General features: G+C 34.3%; 1 protein-coding gene across 3 annotated transcripts in view; it reads right to left on the bottom strand.

The window, feature by feature from the left end:
• The window catches only part of TXNDC16 (thioredoxin domain containing 16), a 141,076-nt gene that overhangs the window by 36,803 nt on the left and 81,365 nt on the right, over positions 1–22,908 (bottom strand). For all 3 annotated transcript variants that reach the window (XM_072629704.1, XM_072629706.1, XM_072629705.1), the window contains exons 9-13: positions 16,100–16,266; positions 15,672–15,732; positions 9,864–9,996; positions 2,320–2,466; positions 1,576–1,635 (exon numbers count right to left, since the gene is read on the bottom strand). In XM_072629704.1, coding sequence (XP_072485805.1) covers positions 1,576–1,635; positions 2,320–2,466; positions 9,864–9,996; positions 15,672–15,732; positions 16,100–16,266 — 568 coding nt within the window. The remainder of the gene's footprint in view (positions 1–1,575; positions 1,636–2,319; positions 2,467–9,863; positions 9,997–15,671; positions 15,733–16,099; positions 16,267–22,908) is intronic.

Genomic DNA, 22,908 nt, shown 5'->3' with positions numbered 1-22,908 from the left:
ATAATAATTCCTACCTCCCAGGACTGTGGTAAAGATCAAATGACATAATATATGTAAAACACTTGTGAACCTCAAGGTGATATATACATGCCAGTTATTGTTGCTACCACCACCACCACCATCAGCATCATCAGCATTATCATTGTTAGCAAATTCTAATTCTCCTATAATCCCTAGTACTCAGAGTGGTGGTAAAAACTGCCTAACAAACTCCTCTCTTAGTCACTATAATTTAAAATGGCCTCTCCTATTCCCAATCCCCATACTCTCCTTCCCCATTCAGCTGAGACCTCATTGTACCCTCTCATGGGGCTCTCTAGAGTTCCTGCTCTTATCATTACCACATGTCCCCTTCATCTCAAATCTCTTCCCCTTCATGCTCCAACTTGTCACTAGGGGTACAAACAAATGCCAAAACAGGGTCCTTGCTCTCCAGGAACTCACTTCTAATGGGAGAGACAACATACAAATAACTCTGTATGTATAAAATGCATACAGTATTTTTTTCATATGGGGGGGAGGGCAAGATAGAGTCAACATATCAGAAACCAAAAGGATAAAAAAAAACCCTCAAAACTTCAATACCTACCCTAATCACTTCAATAGCCTGGCAATAGAAGCTGGCAATACTGATAACACCGGAGAGAAAATGTAAGAGTAAATCAAACAGACTCAACAGTGCAGAGCTAAATTAAGGAGACCTGTATGCCAAAGCGTTACTTTGTTATCACAACGGTCACAAATACCTAGCATTTGTACCTAGTATGGTATGGGCAATCTGACTTTATATCATGTTACTATTTTATAATTCATGTCTACTTAATAATAAATACATGTTTATTAATAATATTGCTACGAATAAATTATTTACATCAATAATTCTTAAAAAGTGGATTTATGGTCATATTAGTAATTGTAGTTGCATATAATATTTTAATACAATAATGATAACAATATAAAACAGAGCATTCTTTGCTTTTTAGGGGGTTCAACAAAACACAAAACCCTTTGGAATACAGCACAACTTAGATCTGTTTAATCAAGCTCTTTCCCCTGTAGATTGTGATTTGGTTATTATTTGAGACACAAACTATAGAAGGACCAAAGCCCAAAGAGTCTGATATGCTATATGCATTTGTATATGTGTGTACACATATATATGTATGTGTGCACATACATACACACACACACACACACACACATATATATATATACACACACATATATATATATATATATATATATATATATATATATATATATATATACATAAAAACATATATATACCCCAAATAAATACCAGCAAATGAAGGGATGCCTACATAACCCTGGGCATATAATGACTACGGGGTTCTCTGGTCATTCAAATAGAGTGGTTGACAGATACACTGAAATACCTACTTTCTATCAAGCCATGCTTACATACTGGAATGATTTTGAATAGCATCTTTATAAAAGATTTTTACTACCATCAATTTAGTTATGAAGATATAATCATCGTGTGCTTAGGTTTCTCTTGGGCTTTCTGTCAAATTGCACAGACATATCAGAAATTATTACACTATAGTACTATACCTTTCAATTTAATTGCCACATCAATATAGGTTTGTAAAAATGCCAAGGACACTGCTTCCCCTGCAAAGGAAAAAAAATAGATATATGTATCTATATGTATATAGATATACATATGATAGCAATATAGATATGGTATTTGAATAGTTACTATATTGTTTATAATTATATTCTTAAAGGTGTATTATATTTTGTTACAAGGGATATCTTGCTATCACCAATGCATTTTAAAAACACGTTAAAGTTCTGTTATTCAACCAAATTGTTACTTTTTAATTGTATAAATGTTTTTTAAAATTCTAATACTTTTTGTAAAATTCCAATAGTTATGGGAAATAAATATTAAGTATATCAAATTGTCCTTAATAATAGAAAAATAGATGAATAAATTTCTCAAAATTTAAATAGCATATTTCTATCAAATCTACAACTCGTCTTATTTATCAATTATATAGTACTCTAACAGAAAAATATATTAACAAAATTATAAAAGTATTCTCCAAATTTCTTAGTAATTTGTCCTGTTTAATAACTGATTCAAACTTCTTGAAAAAAATAAGGCTTTAGATTATAAATATAGTTAGGATGGACAGGTATGAAGACATAATTAAACACTTCAAAAAATCATATACTTAGAAAATTTGAAAGCTATTCTGTTTTATTTCTAGTTACATTCAAAATATTAAATAAAAGTAATTTCAATATTAAAATTTGAAATAAAATTTTTATTTTGAATGATATACTTACAATTAGCATAAAATAATATTATGCTGCTAGAAGTATTCATTATTATGCTGTTAAATGTTTCCTCAGTTAGGTCTATTATTACTTCCAAAGGTAAATTTCTCTTTCTGTCTCTATAAACTGTTTCAACCACTTGATCATCTTGGATGCCTATAATGTTTTAAAAGAATAAAACAGTATGTGAAATGAAAAAGATCTAAAGTTAATCTTAAAAGTAAACATATAAAACCTTAATTATATCGTAAATATCTGTGAATTCATATTGATCTAAGGTAAAATATGTGATAATATAGAAACTTATTCAAGGATCTAGATCTTCAATTTACAGAAGCCTATACATGACTCAGAAATTGAGATTGGTTTTAATGGTAGTACGTGGAATCCAGCAACAATGTTATAACTTTTACATCAAGCTATTTACAATGCTGCTTTGTTGTTAATAAAGCTATATTAATCTATAATCAAATACTCAATAACCAAATGGACCTGTAATATCATCAGTATGGTTGTTTGACACAACAATGTTGATTCCAACCTATGATGCCTGACCACCGTATGTAACTCTTGTCCAAGTCTTTCCATAAATTCACCAGAGGGAAATCATCCTATGTATTAGGGGCTTTCCTCATTTTCTCCTTACATCATAAGGATGTCAATGGACATTGGGGGTCTTCTATCAGTTATTCTTTGTTCTCCTCAGAAATGCAGCCTTTCTCCCTTTTCCCTAATAGGTTTCTTTAATACCATTATTTACACCACCTCTTCACCACCACTCTTGTTAATAATGAGTTACTGTCTACTCTCTACTGCCTTTTGGATAATCCTCAATTTCACTTCATTAGAGACGGTAGTGTTTCATGACTTACAAACACAGAACAAAACCAAAAGGTAACTGGTATTAAAAAGATGGGTATTAAAAAGATAGAAACATGGGATCATTAAAAGAACCTGTCAGTTTCCAAAGTTTTCTTTTTTCCAAAGTTTCCAAAATCATTCTTTTCCTTTTTTTCAATTCTGGGCACAGTCTCTAATAGATACATTCTCCCAGATAAATCTATAGTATGGACAAAAGGTATGCCACTATAAAATGTAAAACTACACTCCCTAAAGTGGATGAAGCCTATAGGCTTTATGATATAATTTAGCTTATTCAATTTAAGCTACTATTCTTGCTCACTAGTTCCATGTTGTCTCATTTAGCCATATGGGGCAATGAGATGGAGCTAAGGAATATAGCTGGCAACTCAGAGTTAGGTTGCTCTGCTGATGTGCTATTCCCCACCCTTCCTCCAAAAATATATAAGACCTCTGAAGCACACTGCAACTGAGATTTAATGTAATTTTCCTTCTGAGAAGACTTGACCCTTCCTTTCCAGGACATACCTATAGATAATCATAAGTGGCAAGGAGAGTTACGTCAAATCCAAACCCTGTGTCTGACTTGAACCTTGAAACTTTTATGCTTGAATTGCTTTTGCATCTTTCATGTAGGTTCTTTGTTTTCTTTGAATTGACCAGTGTCTTAGTTATTTCATTTCTCTCATATCCCAAACCTAGGAAACGTGTTTAGAACCAGCCTAATATAGCCAGGATATTCAACAAGGTATGTAGAAAATGAATATCATGGTTGAAATGACATAGTGATGAGAGGAGAAATCTCTGTCAAAGTTAACCACCTCAAGGTGATTCCCTAAAAATTTCTGGCATGAGTTTGCTATAATCTTTCTGTCAGAAGCCATGACTCTTAACACTAGCCTTCTCTTAGTTCAAATTCATTGTTGGGATGAAATGAGGAACATGTAAAAGTCATTAAACATTTAATATAACCTAGAAAAGATACACAACCAGGATACAACAGCACTTAGTTTCTCAAGACAGTTTCTCATGTGGAAACTCATGTGGTCAGCAAAGCAGGGTAAAGGTTACTTGCAGAGGTTTCAGAAATCCCACCCAAGGCAAAAAGGCTTGATTACATGTGGCCAGTACTCTTTTTTAAAAAAAATATAGATGATGAGGAAACTATATCAGGGAAGCCAGGACCAATCAAGAACCAGGAACCACTTTGTCTTAGATCCATCCCATGCTGGCTAGCTGTTGGGTAGGTGTGAGAAAAGGAAACTATATGAAGGAAGCTGGGGTCAATCACATAAGCCATTCAGGTTATGGAAGCAAATTTGCTGTCTTTTGGGTAAAGCTTTCTTATGTTCTAGGAGGGAGGAAAGAAACTGTGTCAAGAAAACACTGGTCCTTTCATATCTTCATATTCAATACAGCATGAGGGAAAATTCAGACATTTAGTGGCAGAATTAAGACTAGTTATACTTTTTGTGCTTGACCTCAGAGAGCAGAGCTAGGAGCCAAGAAGAATAATTTCAAAGAGGCAAGTCTGAAGATGATTTACGCAAATATTTGTTAACAACAAGAGCTATCTCTAAAGAGGAATGGACTACATTGGGTGGTGGTAAGTTCCCCTTCCCTAGAGATCTTCTACCTAAGACAAAATGACCATTTCACAGGGATCTTTTAGAGGAGATTCTTGCTCAGGTATAAGAGGAAACATACTACAAGAATCCTAGACTTGGACACAGGAGGGTCGTATGTTCAAATTCCATCCCTGATAATCATTAGTTACATGGCTCTGGCAATTACTGTCCCTTAGTCTCTTTTTCTCCACCCACAAATTGGCAATAACATTTACACTGCCTACACACAGAGGGGTATTATCAATGTTGAGCACAGAACCTGGCATATTGTAGGCAGTTATTAAATACCTGTTGACTGATTGATGTCCTAGACTCTAAGGAGAGTAGAATGGTTCAAAATTTTGAAAAGTAAAGTATCTAAAATGTAGAACAATCATTCCGCATAATGGGAATATGCCAGAAGCCAGATCAATAGTGAAAGACAGATGCCCATTATCATCACTATTATACAATATTGTGCTAGAAATGCTAGATAAAGCAATAAGACATGAAAAAGAAAATAAAGAAATAAGAATAGGCAATGAAGCAACAAAACTATTTCTCTTTGGAGACAATATAATGATATACTTAGAGAACTCTAGAGAATCAACTAAAAAAAGTAGTTGAAATAACTAACAACTTTGGCAATGCTGTAGGATATAAAATAAACTCACAGAATCAGCAGCATTTCTATATGTTATAAACAAAACCCAGTAGGAAGAGATAGAAATAGAAATTTCATTTAAAATAGCTGCAGAAAATATAAAATACTTGAGTATCTACCTGCCAAGACAAACTTGGAAACTATATGAAGATAATTATAAAAACTTTTCATGCAAATACAGACAGATCTAAGTAATTAAAGAACTGCTAATTGCTTATGGGTAGGCCAAGCCAATATAATAAAAAGAATAATTTTAACTAAATGTCTTCACTTATTCAGTGTCATACCAATAAAATTACCAAAAATATTTTATAAAGTTAGAAAATATAATAACAAAATTCAATGGAAAAAAAGATTTAGAATATAACAAGAATCAACAAAAAAAAGTGAAGGAAGGGGAGTTTGCTAACTTTGAGGGAAAGTCGAACTAACACATGGTTGGCAACAGTGGAGCAGAAAAGAAGTGGGCAACTTTCAAATATTTAGTGTATAGCAGCATTTACTGAGCCAGAACACTCCCAAACACCAAGACTTGTTTGACAAAAATGATGGGGAAATTCAGAAGCTGCTAAATGAAAAACAAGAACTCCACAGGGTTTATCAGCAGGATACCTTATACTTCTCCAAGAAAGTAAAATGTAATTCCATCAAAAGTAAAGTGCAAGTGAAGCTTAAAGAGATGAAGGATCCTTAGCTAAGTAAAGCAGCTGATGAAATTCAGTTTTCTACTGACAGTAACAATCCAAAACGCTTTTATGATGCCCTGAAGGATATTCATGGGCCAAAGACCTACAGTGCAGTTCAACTTAGTGCTGAGGGAGTCACACTGTTTAGTGATAAGGACAGCACAACCCTGGCCACAGCAAACAAAGAGCAGGCCTTGGGAATGACTGAATCAGCAGCAGTAGTGGCAGTGGCACTTCTGGAACTTTCAGCCCACAGATGGTAAGGGGCTGAACAACTGGTCAGAAGGAGATTACAGGGTTTTTTGATAGCACTGAGGCAGGACTCTGTTGGTTTGACCATACTTGGCTCTAGGTTGAAGCCTTGGGTGATAATCCTGGGGCAAGGAGGAGTACTAGCATAGCAGAATTTGTAGCAGCAGTGGAGGGGAGACCCTCCTCCAAGCCAGAAAAGAGTGCTTGTGGTTGCTCACAGAATAGAACACAGGCCAGGAGAGTAGAATACACCTCTCCTTAGATCATACCACCTTGGAAGAACTGAAAATTTAGAAGTCCCTAGAAGTATCTCTGAAAACAGCTATAGAAATCCACTGAAGCTTGGGATAGTGCACCTTCCACCCTGCAAGCGGAGCCATACTTTAACAAACAGTTAATAGTCAAGTAATAGGATGGGGAAAAGAGCAAATAAAGTAAAAAAATTCTGACTACAGAAGGTTATTATGGTGACAAGAAAGATTAAGAAATACACTCAGAAGAAGATAGCAAAGTCAAAGCTCCTACATCCAAGGCCTCCAAGAAAAATATGAATTGGTCTCAGGCCATGGAAGAGCTCAAAAAAGGTTTTGGAAATCACGTTAAGAAATTGGGAAGACAAATGAGAGTGATGCAAGAAAATCATGAGAAAATTGAACATAATCTTTCAGGGGAGGAGATGGATATTCAATGAAATAGGGAACTTCCAAACTTTCTTGATGAAAAAACCAGAGTTGAACAGAAAATTCAATCTTCAAATACAAGACTCAAGAGAAGCATAAAAAGATAAGCAGGAAAGAAAATAAAATGCTATTCAATAAGGTTAAACTGTTTATATCCCTACATGGGAAAACAATACTTGTAACTCTTTATTATGACATTTAGAAGGGATAGACATAGACAGAGGGCATGGGTATAAATTAAATATCATGTGATGATAAAAAAACCTAATTAAGTGATAAGAAGAGATTTTACTGGGAGAAAAGGAAAGGAGGAGGCAGAAAAGGGTAAATTACATCACATGAAGAGGCACAAAAACATATTACATTAAAGGGAAAGAAAGGAGGGAAGTGAGCATTGTTTGAACCTTACTCTCATCAGATTTGACTTAAGGAGGGTATAGAATACTCAGCTAGGTATAGAAATATAACTTGCCCTATGGGCAGTGGGAAGGGAAAGGGGAAAGGGGAAAGAAAAGGGAGGGAAGAAGTAGTAAGGTAAAAAAGGAGGAAAAGGGAGAGAATTGATAGAAGGAAGAGAGGACTGACAGAGACAGAGGTCAAAAGCAAAACTCTGGTGAGATGGAAAAGGAAGAAAGGAGAAAGAAAAACATAAACAGGAGGGAAAGAGGGTGGAGAGAAAAACACAGATAGTAATCATAACTGCGAATGAGATGAACTCTTCCACAAAACAAAACCTGACAGCAGAAAGGATTAAAAAACATAACCTTATAACATGTTGTTTCCAAAAACCACATTTGAAACAGAGGGATACAAACTGAGTAAAGGTAAAAGGTTGGAGCAGAATATATTATGCCTCAGCTGAAGTAAAAAAAGCAGGGGTAGCAATCCTGATCTCAAAGTAAAAACTAAAATAGAGTGAAAATTGGAACACTAATGTGTTGTTGATGGAGTTGTGAACTGATTCAACCATTCTGGAGAGCAATCTGGAACTATGTTCAAAGGGCTACAAAAACTGTGCATAGTCTTTGACCCAGCAATACCAATTCTAGGCCTGCATCCTCAAGAGATCATACAAATGGGAAAAGGAACCACATGTACAAAAATACTTATAGCAGTTTTTTGTGTGTTGGCCAAGAATTAGAATTTGAGGGGATGCCCATCAACTGGCAAATAGGTGAACAAGTTGTGGTAAATGAATGTGATGGAATACTATTCTTCCCTAAGAAATGATGAGCAGGATGACTTCAGAAAAACCTGGAAAGCTTCTATGAACTGATGGTGAGTAAAGTGAGCAGAACCAGAAGAACATCGTACACACCAACTGTAACATTGTGCAGTTACTAACTTTGATCTCTTCTTATCAATGCAAGGATCTAAGACAACTCCGAAAGACTCCTGATGGAGAATGCTGCCCACATCTAGAAAAACTACTATGGAGTCTGAATGGAGATCAAAGCATAATATTTGTCCTTTTTTGTGTGTCTTCTTGTGGTTTCTCCCATTGGTTCTTGTTCTTCTTTACAACATGAGTAATGTGAAAATAGTTTTAATTGAATGTATATGTAGAGCCTATATCAGATTACACCCAATCTTGGGGTGGGGGTGGGGAAAGATAGGAAGGAAATTTGGAACTCAAAAATCTTGTGGAAGTGAATGTTGAAAACTAAAAATAAATTTATTTAAGAAAAATAATTAGAAATTGAGGGGATACGTATCAACTGGGGAATGGCTAAAAAAGTTGTGGTATGTAATCATGAGCAGTATGCTCTCAGGAAAACCTGGAAACATCTGCATATGTTGATCCAAAGTGAAATGTACTGGGTACAAAATAACAGCAATATTGTAGGATTATCAGCTGTGAATGACATAGCTATTCTCAGCAATACAATGATCCATGAGAACTCTGAAGGACTTAGTATGAAAAACATCCATCCCCAGAGAAAGAACTGATGGTGTCTGAATACAGATTGAAACATACTTTTTAAATTTTATTTCTGAGTTTTTTTGGTCTGTTTTTTTTTTTTTTACATCATGACTACTATGGATATATTTTGCATGACTACACATAAACAACTTCCATGAAATTGCTTGCCTTCTCAATGAGGTGGGTGGGTGGGTGGGGAGGGAGGGAGAGAATTTGGGAGTCAAAATTTTAAAAACAAATGTTAAAAATTGTTTTTACATGTAATTGGGGAAAATGAAATATTAAATTAAAAAATATTTAATTTTTTTTTTAAGTTAGGAAGACCTAAATTAAAATTCCACTTCAGATGTTTCCTAGCTATGTGACCCTGGGCAACTCTTTTAGATTCAATTTCTTTGTCAGTGAAAGAGAGATGATAATAGTGCCCACTTCAAAGACTGTAGTGAGAATCAATTGAGGTATTATACGAAAAGTTCTTTGTAAACCTTAAAGCTATGTATAATATATATGAGATATTATTATTTAAAAGATTAAAATAAAATATTAGAGCATTCTAGTATGTGCAAATCTTTGCCAACAAATATGTAGAAGTTTCTAGACTGTGGAAGAAGCTAGAGTTAAAAGAAGTGATGCTCAATTAAACTTTTTTTTAAAATCTATGAACAACATGCATTCAGAGTCTGGATATCACTAACCAATATTATGGTGAAAAGTATAGTAATTTCATAACTATTAACTTTTTAAAATCTTACTTTTTCAAAGTAGGTTTCTATAAGTGATGCACAGGACTAAATATGAACATATTTCATAATAGAAAATTAATAAATAGGATTCAAAGCAAATTTTAGTATGACAGAAAAAAATCATGACAAGCATTACCTAGATTTAAAGTCTCCATGTCATCTTCTTCATATTCTTTAACTGGCTCATTATTTTGGATAGGTATGTTATTTTCCACCAGGGATATTATCGAGTTAGCATCATGTAAAACCAAGAAGTCGAGTGGTACTCCCTGAAAATATTAAAATATTCATATAATTAAGAGTTCCTTTAAATACATGCCAGATAGGTGGTATATGACCATTAAAAATGTAGCAAAGTAAAAAACGACATATTTTTCCCATTTAGTACAAAACTTTTACTGTCTACAAACTCTAATTTTAAAAAACTAAAAGGAAATTCAAATAGAATCTCAGATCACAAACAATATTTTTTTAAAAAGCATTCAAGTCACTGATTAAACAGTTTAAGAGAAGAGGCTCAAGGACAAAATCTGATATGTCATTAAAGACAAACCTCCAGGTTGGCACTGTTCCATTAATCACCACTTTTCATGGACATATAAATGACCTCTTTATGAAATTTGTTGACAAGACAGTCAGGGGAATTCAAAAAGATTGAAAACGTATTAACTTGGGTAGGGATGCTAATTGATAATCAAAGCCAGACAAACAAACTAACCTTATCCCAGGAAAAATTAAATAAAAAAATGAAGACTCTAGAGATGTAATACTGAGGATTATAGTTCTATAAAAACACAGTTTGGTGACACAGAGGATAGAGTGCCAGACCTGGAGTCAGGGCGACTCATCTTTCTATATTCAAATCTAGCCTCAAACACTTCAGAGCTGTGTGACCCTGAACACGTAATCCTGTTTGCCTCAATTTCCTCATCTGTAAAGCGAGTTGGAGAAGGAAATGGCCAACCACTCCAGTATCTTTAGCAAGAAAACCCCAAATGGATCCACAAAGAGTTGGACACAATTGGAAAACGATAGAACAACAAATAAGTAGTAGTTTTACATAGCACTATATCACATGGGGTATGACCAATAAGAGCACAGATTTTCAAAGTGGACAATACCACACCCCGGAGGGTGCTGGAATCATCTGAGTGGGGCAGTAGTAGCCTCAGATGCAATCGGGAAGCACTGAATAAAAATAAGGGAAGCATAAGTAGAAGTATAAGTGGAAGTATAAGAAAAAAAGTAGATAAGAAAATTTTGAAAAACCTTTCAAACATGTCTCGTCTGTTGCATAACAGAGTTAGAGTCATAATGATTACATTATTTTCCAAATGAACATACAAAATGCAAGTTATAACCAATCAGTGATCAAGTCTGCTGACAGGTCTTAACAAGTGAGTCTTGACAGGCAAGCGTGTCATATGTTAGGAAGCCCAGCATGCATCAGCAGGAATATGTGCTAGTAATGACTTGTTTACAATACAATACTATTGGTTACATGATGCAATATTGTGCCATCAAAATTTCAATGCAGGAAAAAACCCACAAATTTATAATAAATTATTAAATTCAAGATGCATCATTTTTTCTAAAAAACATTTTAGTTTTTGAAATGACGCAAATAAAAAAAAGTTAAAGGGTTAAAGAATAAAGTAGGTTTCCGGAGGAAATTGAGTAAATTTTTTTTAAAAAGGGGGTGGTAGACCAAATAAGTTTGGAAACCTCTGAATAAGAGGATAAGGATATGCTTCCAGGAAGTAAAAGGTAAGGATAATTGCACAGTTTCCTCCAAAGACCATACAATCTATGTCTATTCCCCAAGAGCACTTCCCTTATTCTTCCCAGTTGCTAATGTTCCCTTTACCTAAAAAAACTTCTTGTATTTGACAAGTGATATTTAGGAGAAGCAGAAACAGTAGGAAAAGGATGCCTTCTAGGATACTGACTCTAAACTTCATAACAACTGGAGCACTTTCTCTTCCTTGACTCATCACTCAGCTTATTGAAAGAATCAAGCAACAAGTGACTAAATTATACCTAATCAGAGGAATCTCTAAGACAGTGAATTTACTCTACTGTTTCTCCCTTCTGTTTCACTGTTGCTTGCAACTAAGGGAACTGAGGGGATGAGGGTAGCAAGCAGTTAATTGTGGGAACTGAGTGGACCACACTGACTTTATCTTGTGACTCAATTCTGGAGCCAGTTCAACTCCCCCTCTATTCAATTATAGGCCTAGTCTAGTTTTATCCCATGACAAAACCTTATTCAATTATGGAAAGTGGGAGAAAACCTTATTGCATTGTTTGAACCTAACCCTGCATGGTTGGGAAACTGGACCAGGACCTCTACCTGTTAATTGGAGACCCTTAACTAAGGACCTTTTGACAAGAAACTCAGTAAGATCCAAAGACTGATACAAGGAATTTCCTCACAATTGCAAATCTCAAGCAACTCAGGTCTTATCTGAAAACTGACTCCATACTGATCAATCAGTAATTGTTTCAATGTTTCTTTGACTTTTTACAGACACTGTGTGGAACAAGACACCTCCTTTTCTGATTTCAAGGAAATGCATCTATTCACTCTTGGAACTTCACTCTTGGAACACTCCCAACTTGGAAAGTCCTTAATCTTTCTTCCAATTAGAAATCATATTACCTAATATTGTATTGTTTCTTTTTAATTAACTGTCCTTATTTGATTAGTTGTTTTTAATCAGTTTTAAAAGTCTATCTCCCTCTGTATTCAGGGTCCAGCAATTAGCTAAAGAAGAAACCTGATCTCAGTTTGTTAGGCAACTGGCATTGCTTAATAAATCAAAATGCTCAAAAGCTTGAACTGTCGTTTCCTCAGACATTTCATTTTTCACCTGCTACACAACAGGAAGCATAGTTGGCATTTTTACTATAAATAATGTGTTTGGGGAGAAGGAAAGACCTAGGAATAACTGACTACACCAAATTCGAATGTCTAGGAGACCACCTTTCTGGTTTCACAATCAAATGATTACCAGGGGGCTCAGAACATTATGTGAATTTTGTTGATAAATTTCTAGTTTTGCAAATAAAGAAAGCATGGAGGAACAAGAACTTTTTGTCTTAGACTAAAACTCTCATAAACTAACCTCATTATCTCCAAGCAGATAAACTGACTTGAACCAGAGAGCTATGGTCAAGAAAGGGGAAGTAGAGACCTCAACAGTTCATGCCCTGAGTTGAAGTCCCAGAAGGAAGAGCTAGGCATGGTCATAGAGAATCAATTCCACCCACTCTCCTAAAAGAAAGTGAGGTGAAATATGCTCGTCATGTAAACTGTACTACCATAGAAATATCTGTTGGGGCATCACTGTCTGTGAACATGCTATATCACTTCTAGTAGAATGTATGCTCCTAGAGGGTAGAGACTGTCCTGCTTTTGTATTTGTATCCCAAGCACCTAGAATAGTATATAGACCCTCAAAGGAATAATTATGCAGCTTTACAGGAGAGGTACCACCAAATAAGAATCGTAGGAAAAAAATAATTACCAGTGATTGGTGATGACCTTCTGAGAGGGTACTAAGTTAGCTATCTACTAGGCTTTGCTATACTCCAAGGAATTTCCAATTCAACAATCACTATCCACTTTTGGCATTTCACATAGGGATAAATGATACTGCCAGAAAGAATCTGGAAAACATTACAAGAAACTGATGAAGATGACCCTGGCCAAAAAGAACAAGACAAAAAAAGTACTGTTTTTTCATTACTTACTAAAAAACATTAAAAAGTATGTTTGGGAAGGAGCTGATTTCATTTTAGTGGTTTCTGAAAAAAAATAAATTTATTTCTAGATCATAGTTTATATAATAAAGAAGTTTTTTGACCAAAACTTGAGTGCTTATAGGTACCAGCTAAGCCTACATGCCAGAGATCAATGAAAAGAGGCCACATGTATAAAACTATTTATATGCAAATTGTTTTCTGATGGCAAAGAACTGGAAACTGTGGGAATGCACAGCAATTTGGAATAGCTAAACAAATTATTGTTTATGGATATGAGAGGATATTATTGTGCTCTAAGAAATGATGAAAGGGGGATGGAGTCAAGATGTCAGAGTAACAGCATGGATTTGCTAGCACTCTGCTCCCAAACCCAGCCAAATACTTCTAATCTATTAGTATACTCATTACACATATCATATCAATTAATGAGAAAATCACAATTCCCTTCATAATGGAAACGTCCTTTATTTCACCATTACCCACAAGTGTACCACTACGAGGATCAAATCTGAAATTTCTTCATCCAAATATAATTTTCTACTACTACACCATTCCCTAAATGGGGAGGGAGGTGGAACCAAGATGGCAGAGTAACAGCACAGACTTGCAAGCAAGCTCTCCCCAAACCCAGTCAAATACCTCTAAACAAATTCTGGAGCTGCAGAACCCACAGAATGATGGAGTGAAGCAAATCATCAGCCCAAGACAAGAGAAAAAAAACAAAGAAAAAGCTGGGAAGAATAATATGAACTGATACAAAGGAAAGTGAGCAGAACTAGGAGACACTACATACAGCAATGGCAATACCATAAGGATGACCAATTGAGAAAGACTTATCTACTCTAATCAAAACAATGATCCAAGACAATTCCAAAGGATTAATGATGAAAAATGCTATCCACCTCCAGAGAGAGAAGTGGTGAACTTTAAGTGCAGAATGAAGCATACATTTTTCACTTTCTTTATGCTTTTTTCTTTTTCTTTTCTTTTTTGGTAACATGGCTAATTTAATGGAAATGTTTTACATGATTTCACATATATAACTGAGATAATGCCTTCACAATGGGTGGGGGAGGAGTGGGAAGGAGAGAATTTGGAACTCAAAATTTTTTTAAAAGAATGTTTAAAATAAATAGAAATTTTTTTTAAATAAAAAAGGAATCGATTCTGAAAGGAAGAGAGTCAAGTTTGTTTGCTTTTAAATATTTGAGGGAAGTATTCGGGTGTATTTGAAGACAATAGGGAATGAGCCAATAGATAAGAGAAAATAAAAATCAGAAGAAGGAATGATTGTAGGGGGAGGGGTTAGAGGAATGGAGGGAAGGAAACCCCTAGAGATGGGAAGAGCTGAGATCAAGGACACAAGTAGAGAAAGGCCACCTCATTACTACAAGGCGAGAACAAAAGGAGGAAAAGAACAAAACAAAGGAATATGATGATTCAGAATGTGGAATTGTGGCTAAGAAGAAGCTTTTAACAAGAGGAATGGGGACACTCTAAAGGATACAGCTTGAGAAGTTAAGAATAGTTTTTGAATAACTGCTTTAGGGATTGTGATGGAGAACTGTTGAGGAAAAGATAAAAGGGTTAACATGAAACTGAGCCAAGAATTAGAAGGCACCAGACATGATGAGCAGCAAAAAGCATCCTTCAAAATGAAACTGATCATGTTTTAAAAGACAGGAAATAAATCACTACTAATTGAGTCATTCTACAATCAGCTATCTCTGTATTACAAATCTAAGATCAAAAAGATATAAAGCTTTAAAATGAAGAACACATGGTACACAATAAAAACAACTTCAACTTGACCTACTAATGAATTACTGATAAAAAATGGGAAATGGAAAGGATATTTACACCAATTAAAACAACTTACTAGAGAAGTTTAGTCAAGTATATTAATTGTTGTAATGAGGAAACAACAATCTACCAGATTGTTAAGAGAACTCGGGGTCACCTACACAATACAATTAGACTTCCAGAAGGCCCTACTAACAAATCAAACTTGGTAACAGATTCTCTGTTGATATAAGATGATTTAAATTACAGATCTAATTTTTTTATTAACAAAGAGAATTTAATTGACCTAAGAAACAAAATTAACAAGCTTGAAAACATTTTTCTATTACCCATAATAATAGATAAGCAAAATTTCAGAATAATAAAGACTAACCTCTTCTGCTCTTTTGAAGATCACGTTGGCATGAGCAGGAATATTCAAATCTCTGGAGTTCCTGTTTCAAAATGGAAATTAATCTTTCAGCTACTTCACATAAAGAGCAGTTGTCCCTAGACTTAACAAACAGTAAGTCTAATTAATGCCTTTGTAAACAATGCCTAATTATTATAAGATTACTAACAAATGACCCATATGTTCTCATAAAACTTTTTTTGAAGTCCTTTGTAGCAGGTGGAATATGCGTATTTTTAAAATTAGACTTTTACCTAATTGGTAGGGAGAGTTTATCTAGATAACTGTTGGTTTATCTCTATTTGTTACAGTTCTGAATTAATATATAAGTAATGAGGGTTACCATTTAAAAATGTTTTAAACTTTTACATGAAAATATTCTGCCTTAAAGTAATCAAATTTTACAATACTTTAACAATAATGCAACTCCTGCTTTTCCCAAGAGGCGCCAAGCAACTATTTCTGCAGTTTTCTTATCAGCTTCATAGGTGGTTTGTTGACTAAGAATAAAAATCAGTGGCAAACCAAGTTGGAGATGAAGAGTTGAAACCTTTTCAGGATCTTCAGTAACTTCTGTCTTTATAAGAAAAAAGAAAGAGTAAATTATAGCTATTATGCACTGTTGTTCTACAATTTTTTACACTGAAAATAAATGAATACAATAAAGAAAATAAATTTGCTATTCTGACATAATTTTCAGCATTAATAAAATTGTTATACACTATGAAAGATAAGAATCTATAAACCAAATATAACATTAACCGAAATTTTTCTGTCATTATTTTAGCCTGATGTTCCCAATGTGAAACTTAAAATTGTGATAGAGTATGACATACATAAACTTAAAATAATAAATATATGGATTTTCTTAAAAACATATGCACAAAGACGTTGCTATATGCATTAAGTAGATATTTATATATTCTTCAAACACAGCTTAGGCTTCAGAGAATAGCTATTCAATTTAAAATGTTTCTCTAAAAAAGTTATTAGTCAAAAAACTGACTTAGTCAAAATATTCATGAAAATGTCTGAACAAGTCACAGTAGTGAATGGGATGATAAGTCAATTAGGAAAGTGCAAAAATATGGGATTTGAAAAAAAATGGATTCAGCAAGGGGGCTTGTGAACATGTGAAGACTCTAAAGGAATATGTAGATGTCTCCAAGTATCCAGGGTGCCCTCAGTCACTTTCAGAGAAATATTTGCTCCTTATTTTTGTTATTACTTAAAGTGATAATAGAATGAATAATTGATTAGATTTTTAAAAGTCCCGAATATCACTATACATTTTACATTCAGATAGACAGATATCTGTGGAAAACACATACAACACCTGAAAACTGACCCATTTTCACACAATTGTTCTATCAACTGACTTCAAACAGCCGAACTTTTCACATATACATTAAATGTATATATGTACACAAATGTACACAAAATGTGTGTGTAATGTAAGGTTTTTGCACAAACAAAACCAACGCAACCAAGATTAGAAGGAAAGCATAAAGCTGGGAAACAATTTTTATAGGCAGTGTTTCTGATAAAGGCCTCATTTCTAAAATACAGTAGAGTATTAGTTTATGAGTAACCTGGTTTATGTATGTTTCACTGGATGAGGGAAAAAATTTCACAAAATTTGTCTTGCAGGACAAATAATGATTTTCAATATAAACATTATGTTTGGACTTGAATGGCTCACAAAAGGATGATGCTCAACTAGAGCAATGGGTTTGGTTTTTTTTTGCAAAAATGCAAAGTTTTGTTGAAAAACATCACCCAAAAAAGGCTGTAGCAATAAGAGCCACGAATATTTTTTAATGATAATGCAATGTCACATTTCCGTGACATTCTGAAAAAATGTCAAAAACAAGTCAGTAGATAGATTCCTAGTCAGATGCAAACATAAAGAAAAAAATCAGTGACTCAAAACATGAAAGTGATTCTGAAAAACAAAAAATAAGTGAAGGCAGTAGTGTTGGTCTTACTTTTAGCAAAAGTAGCATAAGAGAGAATATTCTTGACATTGAAATTCCTGATGTTCTCATAGGAGATTCTCCTTCCAAGCAATAACGCTTCCTCCTCTTCCTCCCTCTCATCTCCCTCACATCAGCCACAATGCTTCTCAAAGGTAAAGTGCAGGTTAATTTATTTTATTTTTGGTTTATATTGTGTACTAATCATTGTTACTGTATTTCAGACACATTCAGGACCAAAACCTTACTTAAAATTATGAATAATTATTTCATATGAATATTTTTGGGGATGTGGTATGGATCATCCGACTTTACATTATTTCCTATGGGAAAATTCACTTTGCAATACACCAAATCGCATGACTAACAGAATCGTGGAATGAATTAAATTCGTACACCGAGGTTTACACAAAAGCCATCCCCAACTGATAAATGGTCAAAAGATATGAACAAGCAGTTTTTAGATGAAGAAATTAAAGCTATTTATAGCCATGTAAAAGTGCTCTAAATCATTATTGATTAGATTAATGTAAATTAAAACAACTCTGAGGTACCATCTTATACCTTTCAGATTGACTAATATGACAGACAAGGAAAATGATACATGTTGGAGAAGATGTGAGAAAACTGAAATAATGCATTGTTGGTGAAGATGTGAACTGATCCAACCATTCTAGAGAATAATTTGGAACTATGCCCAAACTGTGCATACCTTTTGATCCAGCAATACTGTTTCTAAGTCTGTATCCCAAAGAGATCACAAAAAAGGGGATAGGACCCACATGTACAAAAATATTTATAGCAGCTATTTTTGTGATGGCAAAGAATTGGACACTGAGAAAAATGGGGAATGGCTGAACAAGTTGTGGTATATGAATTTAATGGAATACTGCTGTGCAATAAGAAATGATAAGCAGGAAGACTTCAGAAAAACCTGGAAAGACTTGTATGAAGTGATGCTGAGTGAAGTGAGTAGAACAAGAAGGACATTATACACAGTAACAACACTGTGCAACAATCAACCATGATAGACTTAGCTTTGATCCCTCAGGATTACCATGATCCAGAGAAAGTACTATGGAGTCTGAATGCAGATCAAAGCATACTATTTTCATTTTTTTTGTTTTTCTTTCTCGTGGTTTTTCCCTTTTGCTCTGATTCTTCTTTCAATATGTTTAACATGATTGTGTATATACATGCATACATACATACATACATACATATATATATATACACATACACATATATATGTAAAACCTTATATCAAACTGCTTGCTGTCTTGGGGAGGGGAGAGGGAATGGTAGGAGCAAGAAAAATTTTGGATGTCAAAATTTTACAAAATGAAAAATATCTTTATATATAATTAGAAAAAAATAAAATATTAAGTGCAAAAACATTTTAAAAAGGACCTCATTTATAAACTAGTCTTGCATATGGTATGATCTCATAGAATGATCTATTATACCACTGGTGAAGTGGGGGATGGGGAAAGGCGATGGTACTAATAGAGAGATGTCCAAGAATAAAAGGAAATTTTATCCAGCACTAAACTTACTAACCATTTATTTACTTTCTCCTGTACTGTATGTGTCTACCTCTGGAAGAGAACAAAGGACAATTACCAACCAACCAACTAACTTTATTTACCTACCATAGCTAGGTGGCTCACTGGATAGAGTACTGGTCCTAAAGTCAGGAAGTTATTGATGTTGTAGTTCAGTCGTGTCCCAACCCTACATGGGATTTTCTTGGCAAAAATACAGGAGTAGTTTGCCATTTACTTCCTTTTCACAGGACCTTCTGAGAAGTTCTTAGTTCAAATTCAGCCTCAGATACTTTCGAGCAGTGATCCTGGGCAAGTCACTTAATCTTTGTTTGCCTTAATCCAACAGATAAGGAAATAGCAAACCACTCCAATATTTTTGCCAAGAAAACTAGCATGCTGTGGTCCACAGGGTCATGTAGAGTTGGACATGACTGAAAAACTAAACAACAATGTATAATTAAAAGTTTAGTATAATAAACATCTTATCCCCACCCATCCTCTTCCCCCAAAAAAGCAATGGTAAACTTGTAGAGAAAACAACAAAACTAGAAAGGAGAACAATGGAACAATGGAAATAAATTCCAAGTAAATTACTAATAAGATTATGTATTAAAAGGAAGTAGGACAAGTTAGCACTTAACATTACGTGTTTCTAGATTATTGATAATTCATTGTGCAAAAAAAAATCTGAATGTATCAAAAATTTTATTTCAATTCATATCTGACAAATAGAAATTACCACAAGACGCTACTCAAAAATCCTCCAGTTTCTACAGCATGAATGCAAGACGATTGCAAGACTTAATATGGCTCAGTGCTTTAACACTATTAAACCCTTAATCTATCATCTTACTTCTCTCCACTCTAGCACTCACAGTTTTGTTTTGTTTTAGAAAGAATCATAGAGTCATCTGTATTTGATGCCTTGGCTCTATCCATTGAAACTGCTCTCTCTAAAGTCAGAAATGATCTTCTAATTTCCAAACCCAATGACCAGTTGTGAGGTACCCTGTTTCTCCTTGACCTTACCACAACATTTAATACTGCTGGCCATGCTCTTCTTATTAATTCCCTCCCCTCCAGTGGCTTCCACAAACAAATGTACTTTCATAACTCTCTTAACATTCTAACCACTGTTTTTCTAACTCCCCTTTTTCATAACAACTAGACTATGTTTAGTTCTCATAATTTCTGTTTTCCCTTAGCAATCTTCTACATTCCCAGTTTCCACTCCTAAAGTGATTCTCAAATCTATACTTCCATTCCTATCTTCTCTTTCTGAGGTCTAGAACCATATTTCTAAATAATAGCAGACTACTGCTATGGGATGTCTTAAAAATCCAACATATTCAAAACTCAAGGATCTGTTATCACATCAGTATGGATAAGTCTTCACTAGTACAGTTTATAACTCATGTAAATCTTCTCATCTTGTGAAAATTTTGTCCCTGGCTTTCGAGAGCAGAAGCTAAAAACCTGCTTTTTTATGTCATGAACCACTTTGCAAATATGATAAAGCCTATAGCCCAATTCCTTATCAGAATAATATTTTAATGCATGAAATAGAATAGAAAGAATATGAAGGAAACAAATTATATTGCAATATAATTAATCAAAGTAATAAAAAAATAAGTTCACAGATACCAGGTTAAGAATCCCTGTTCAAGAGGATTTATTTAGAATACTATAGGGTCTCCCTCCTGTTCTTTTGCTATTTCATGTATACCTGTAGAGCTCTCAAAATGTCAATTTGTTATCTTTTACTAATGTTATGTGATTAGTTTAACCTCCTTTTCAGCTACACATACTCTATGATATTTTCTTACTTCCTGAAAACAAATTCTCATTTATGAACAGACCATATACTCACCATATTTTCACTGCTCTTTAGCAAGATTTAGAAACACAGAATATAAAATCTGAGAAGGGGTACCTAGGGAGAGGTATGTAGAACAGCCTTCATCTTAACTGAGATTCTTTGAAGGATTCCTCTTTATAAAAATTCTAACAGATGGTCATTCAGCCTTTATTAGAACACTTACAAAGATAGAGAATTTGCTACCTGATGAAACAGCTCATTCCTTTTGTGTTTATGTATGAAAGCTTTGACTGTTAGGAATTTTGTTCTTTTTTTAATTTAAAAACCAGCCTTTTTGTAACTTATTTTGTCCTAGCTCCATCCTCAGATGTCCCACCTACAAACTCAGATACAGAACAAATCTGTTTCCTTTCCCACATTCTTTTAAATATTTGAAGGCATGTATCAAGTTTCACAAGCCCTTTCTTCTAGGCAACAATGCAAAATTCCTTGAAGTATTCTTCCTATGACATTGTTTCAAGATTCCTCACTATCCTGTTTGTATTACTATTAGTCAATATTTCTTTTAAAATGAGGCATTCAGAAATGAACACAGTATTCTATATGTGGTCTAATCAGCATAGATCACAATGGGACTATCACCTCCTTTGTTTTGAACACTGTACAAATCTGTCTTTCAACCACACTGCACTTTTCGGTTGTGATGAATTTATAGTAAACCAAAAGCACTATTTTCATATGTACTACTATATATAGTCTTGTCTTTACTGTTTATTTGCTATCTTAACCATTTTAAGATAAGCCTTAGAATGATAGAAGACAACAATAAAATAATTTGTAAAACTATATTTATCCCTATTAAATTTCATTTTGATAGATCTGACCCATTTTCCATCCTGTTGAAATTTTTAGGACCCTAATTCTGCCATCTAATATTTAGATGCTTCTGCAATTTTATATCATCTGCAAATCTCAGAAATACTCATCTATGCTATCGTTCAATTTTTTTTTACAAAATACTGAACCTGAAAATATGGCATACTTCAGAAAACATGATAAACTAATATTCCTCAGGGGTGAATAATGGCTCAACATCGTACCCTCTCAATTAATTATGTAAAAATGAATTCTAAGTAGGCATGGAATTACTGAGTCTTCTGCTTTTGTGAATCCAACTTCATTGGATCTAAATGTCATACTTTTAAAAAGCACCCCTTGGGGTCTAAATTGCAATACAGATAGCAAAATCCTATTTCAGAGTGACCTCTCAGTCTCCACTTCACCAAAGCTTAGCCCTGAGAACTCCTGAAGTGCTCTAAGTGATAAGGCTCTCTTATCTCACTATCATAATTTCTGACCAGTCATAATTTAAGCTATAACAGTAATTCTTTAGGTCTTCAGAAAAGAACTTCTGCAGAAAGCTAATACTTAGGGTGTTTCAAGAGGCTCCTCAAGGCACAATGAAAGTGTGGTCCCAAGAATTTTACAGACCTAGAATCAGGCAACTGATCTTTCTGTTTAAATTATTTCTCCTCTGCAGCCCATTTTCCACACAGGATATTACAGGACATTATTTGATATTACAAAAATACAAATCTGACCATTTCATTTTTCATAAATTTTCTTGTTGCTTTTAGAATGCCTAAAATGTAAAGCCCCTTATAATGTAGCTTCCACTTACCTTTCCAGTCTTATTTCCTATTACTCCCTTTTTCATACACTCTCTGCTACAAACAAACTGGATAGTTCTATCATGCACACTCTGCATGACATCACATCTCCTGCCTCTGATCCATTGCACAGGTGATCCCCATATCTAGAAGGCACTCTCTGCTTACCTTTACCTCTAAGAATCTCTAGCTTCCTTTCTAAAGCCC

This window comes from Notamacropus eugenii, chromosome 1, assembly GCF_028372415.1.
Source record: "Notamacropus eugenii isolate mMacEug1 chromosome 1, mMacEug1.pri_v2, whole genome shotgun sequence".
Classification (NCBI taxonomy): domain Eukaryota; kingdom Metazoa; phylum Chordata; class Mammalia; order Diprotodontia; family Macropodidae; genus Notamacropus; species Notamacropus eugenii.
Note: the sequence above shows the minus strand (reverse complement) of the source record. Positions and strands in the feature narration are given on the sequence as shown.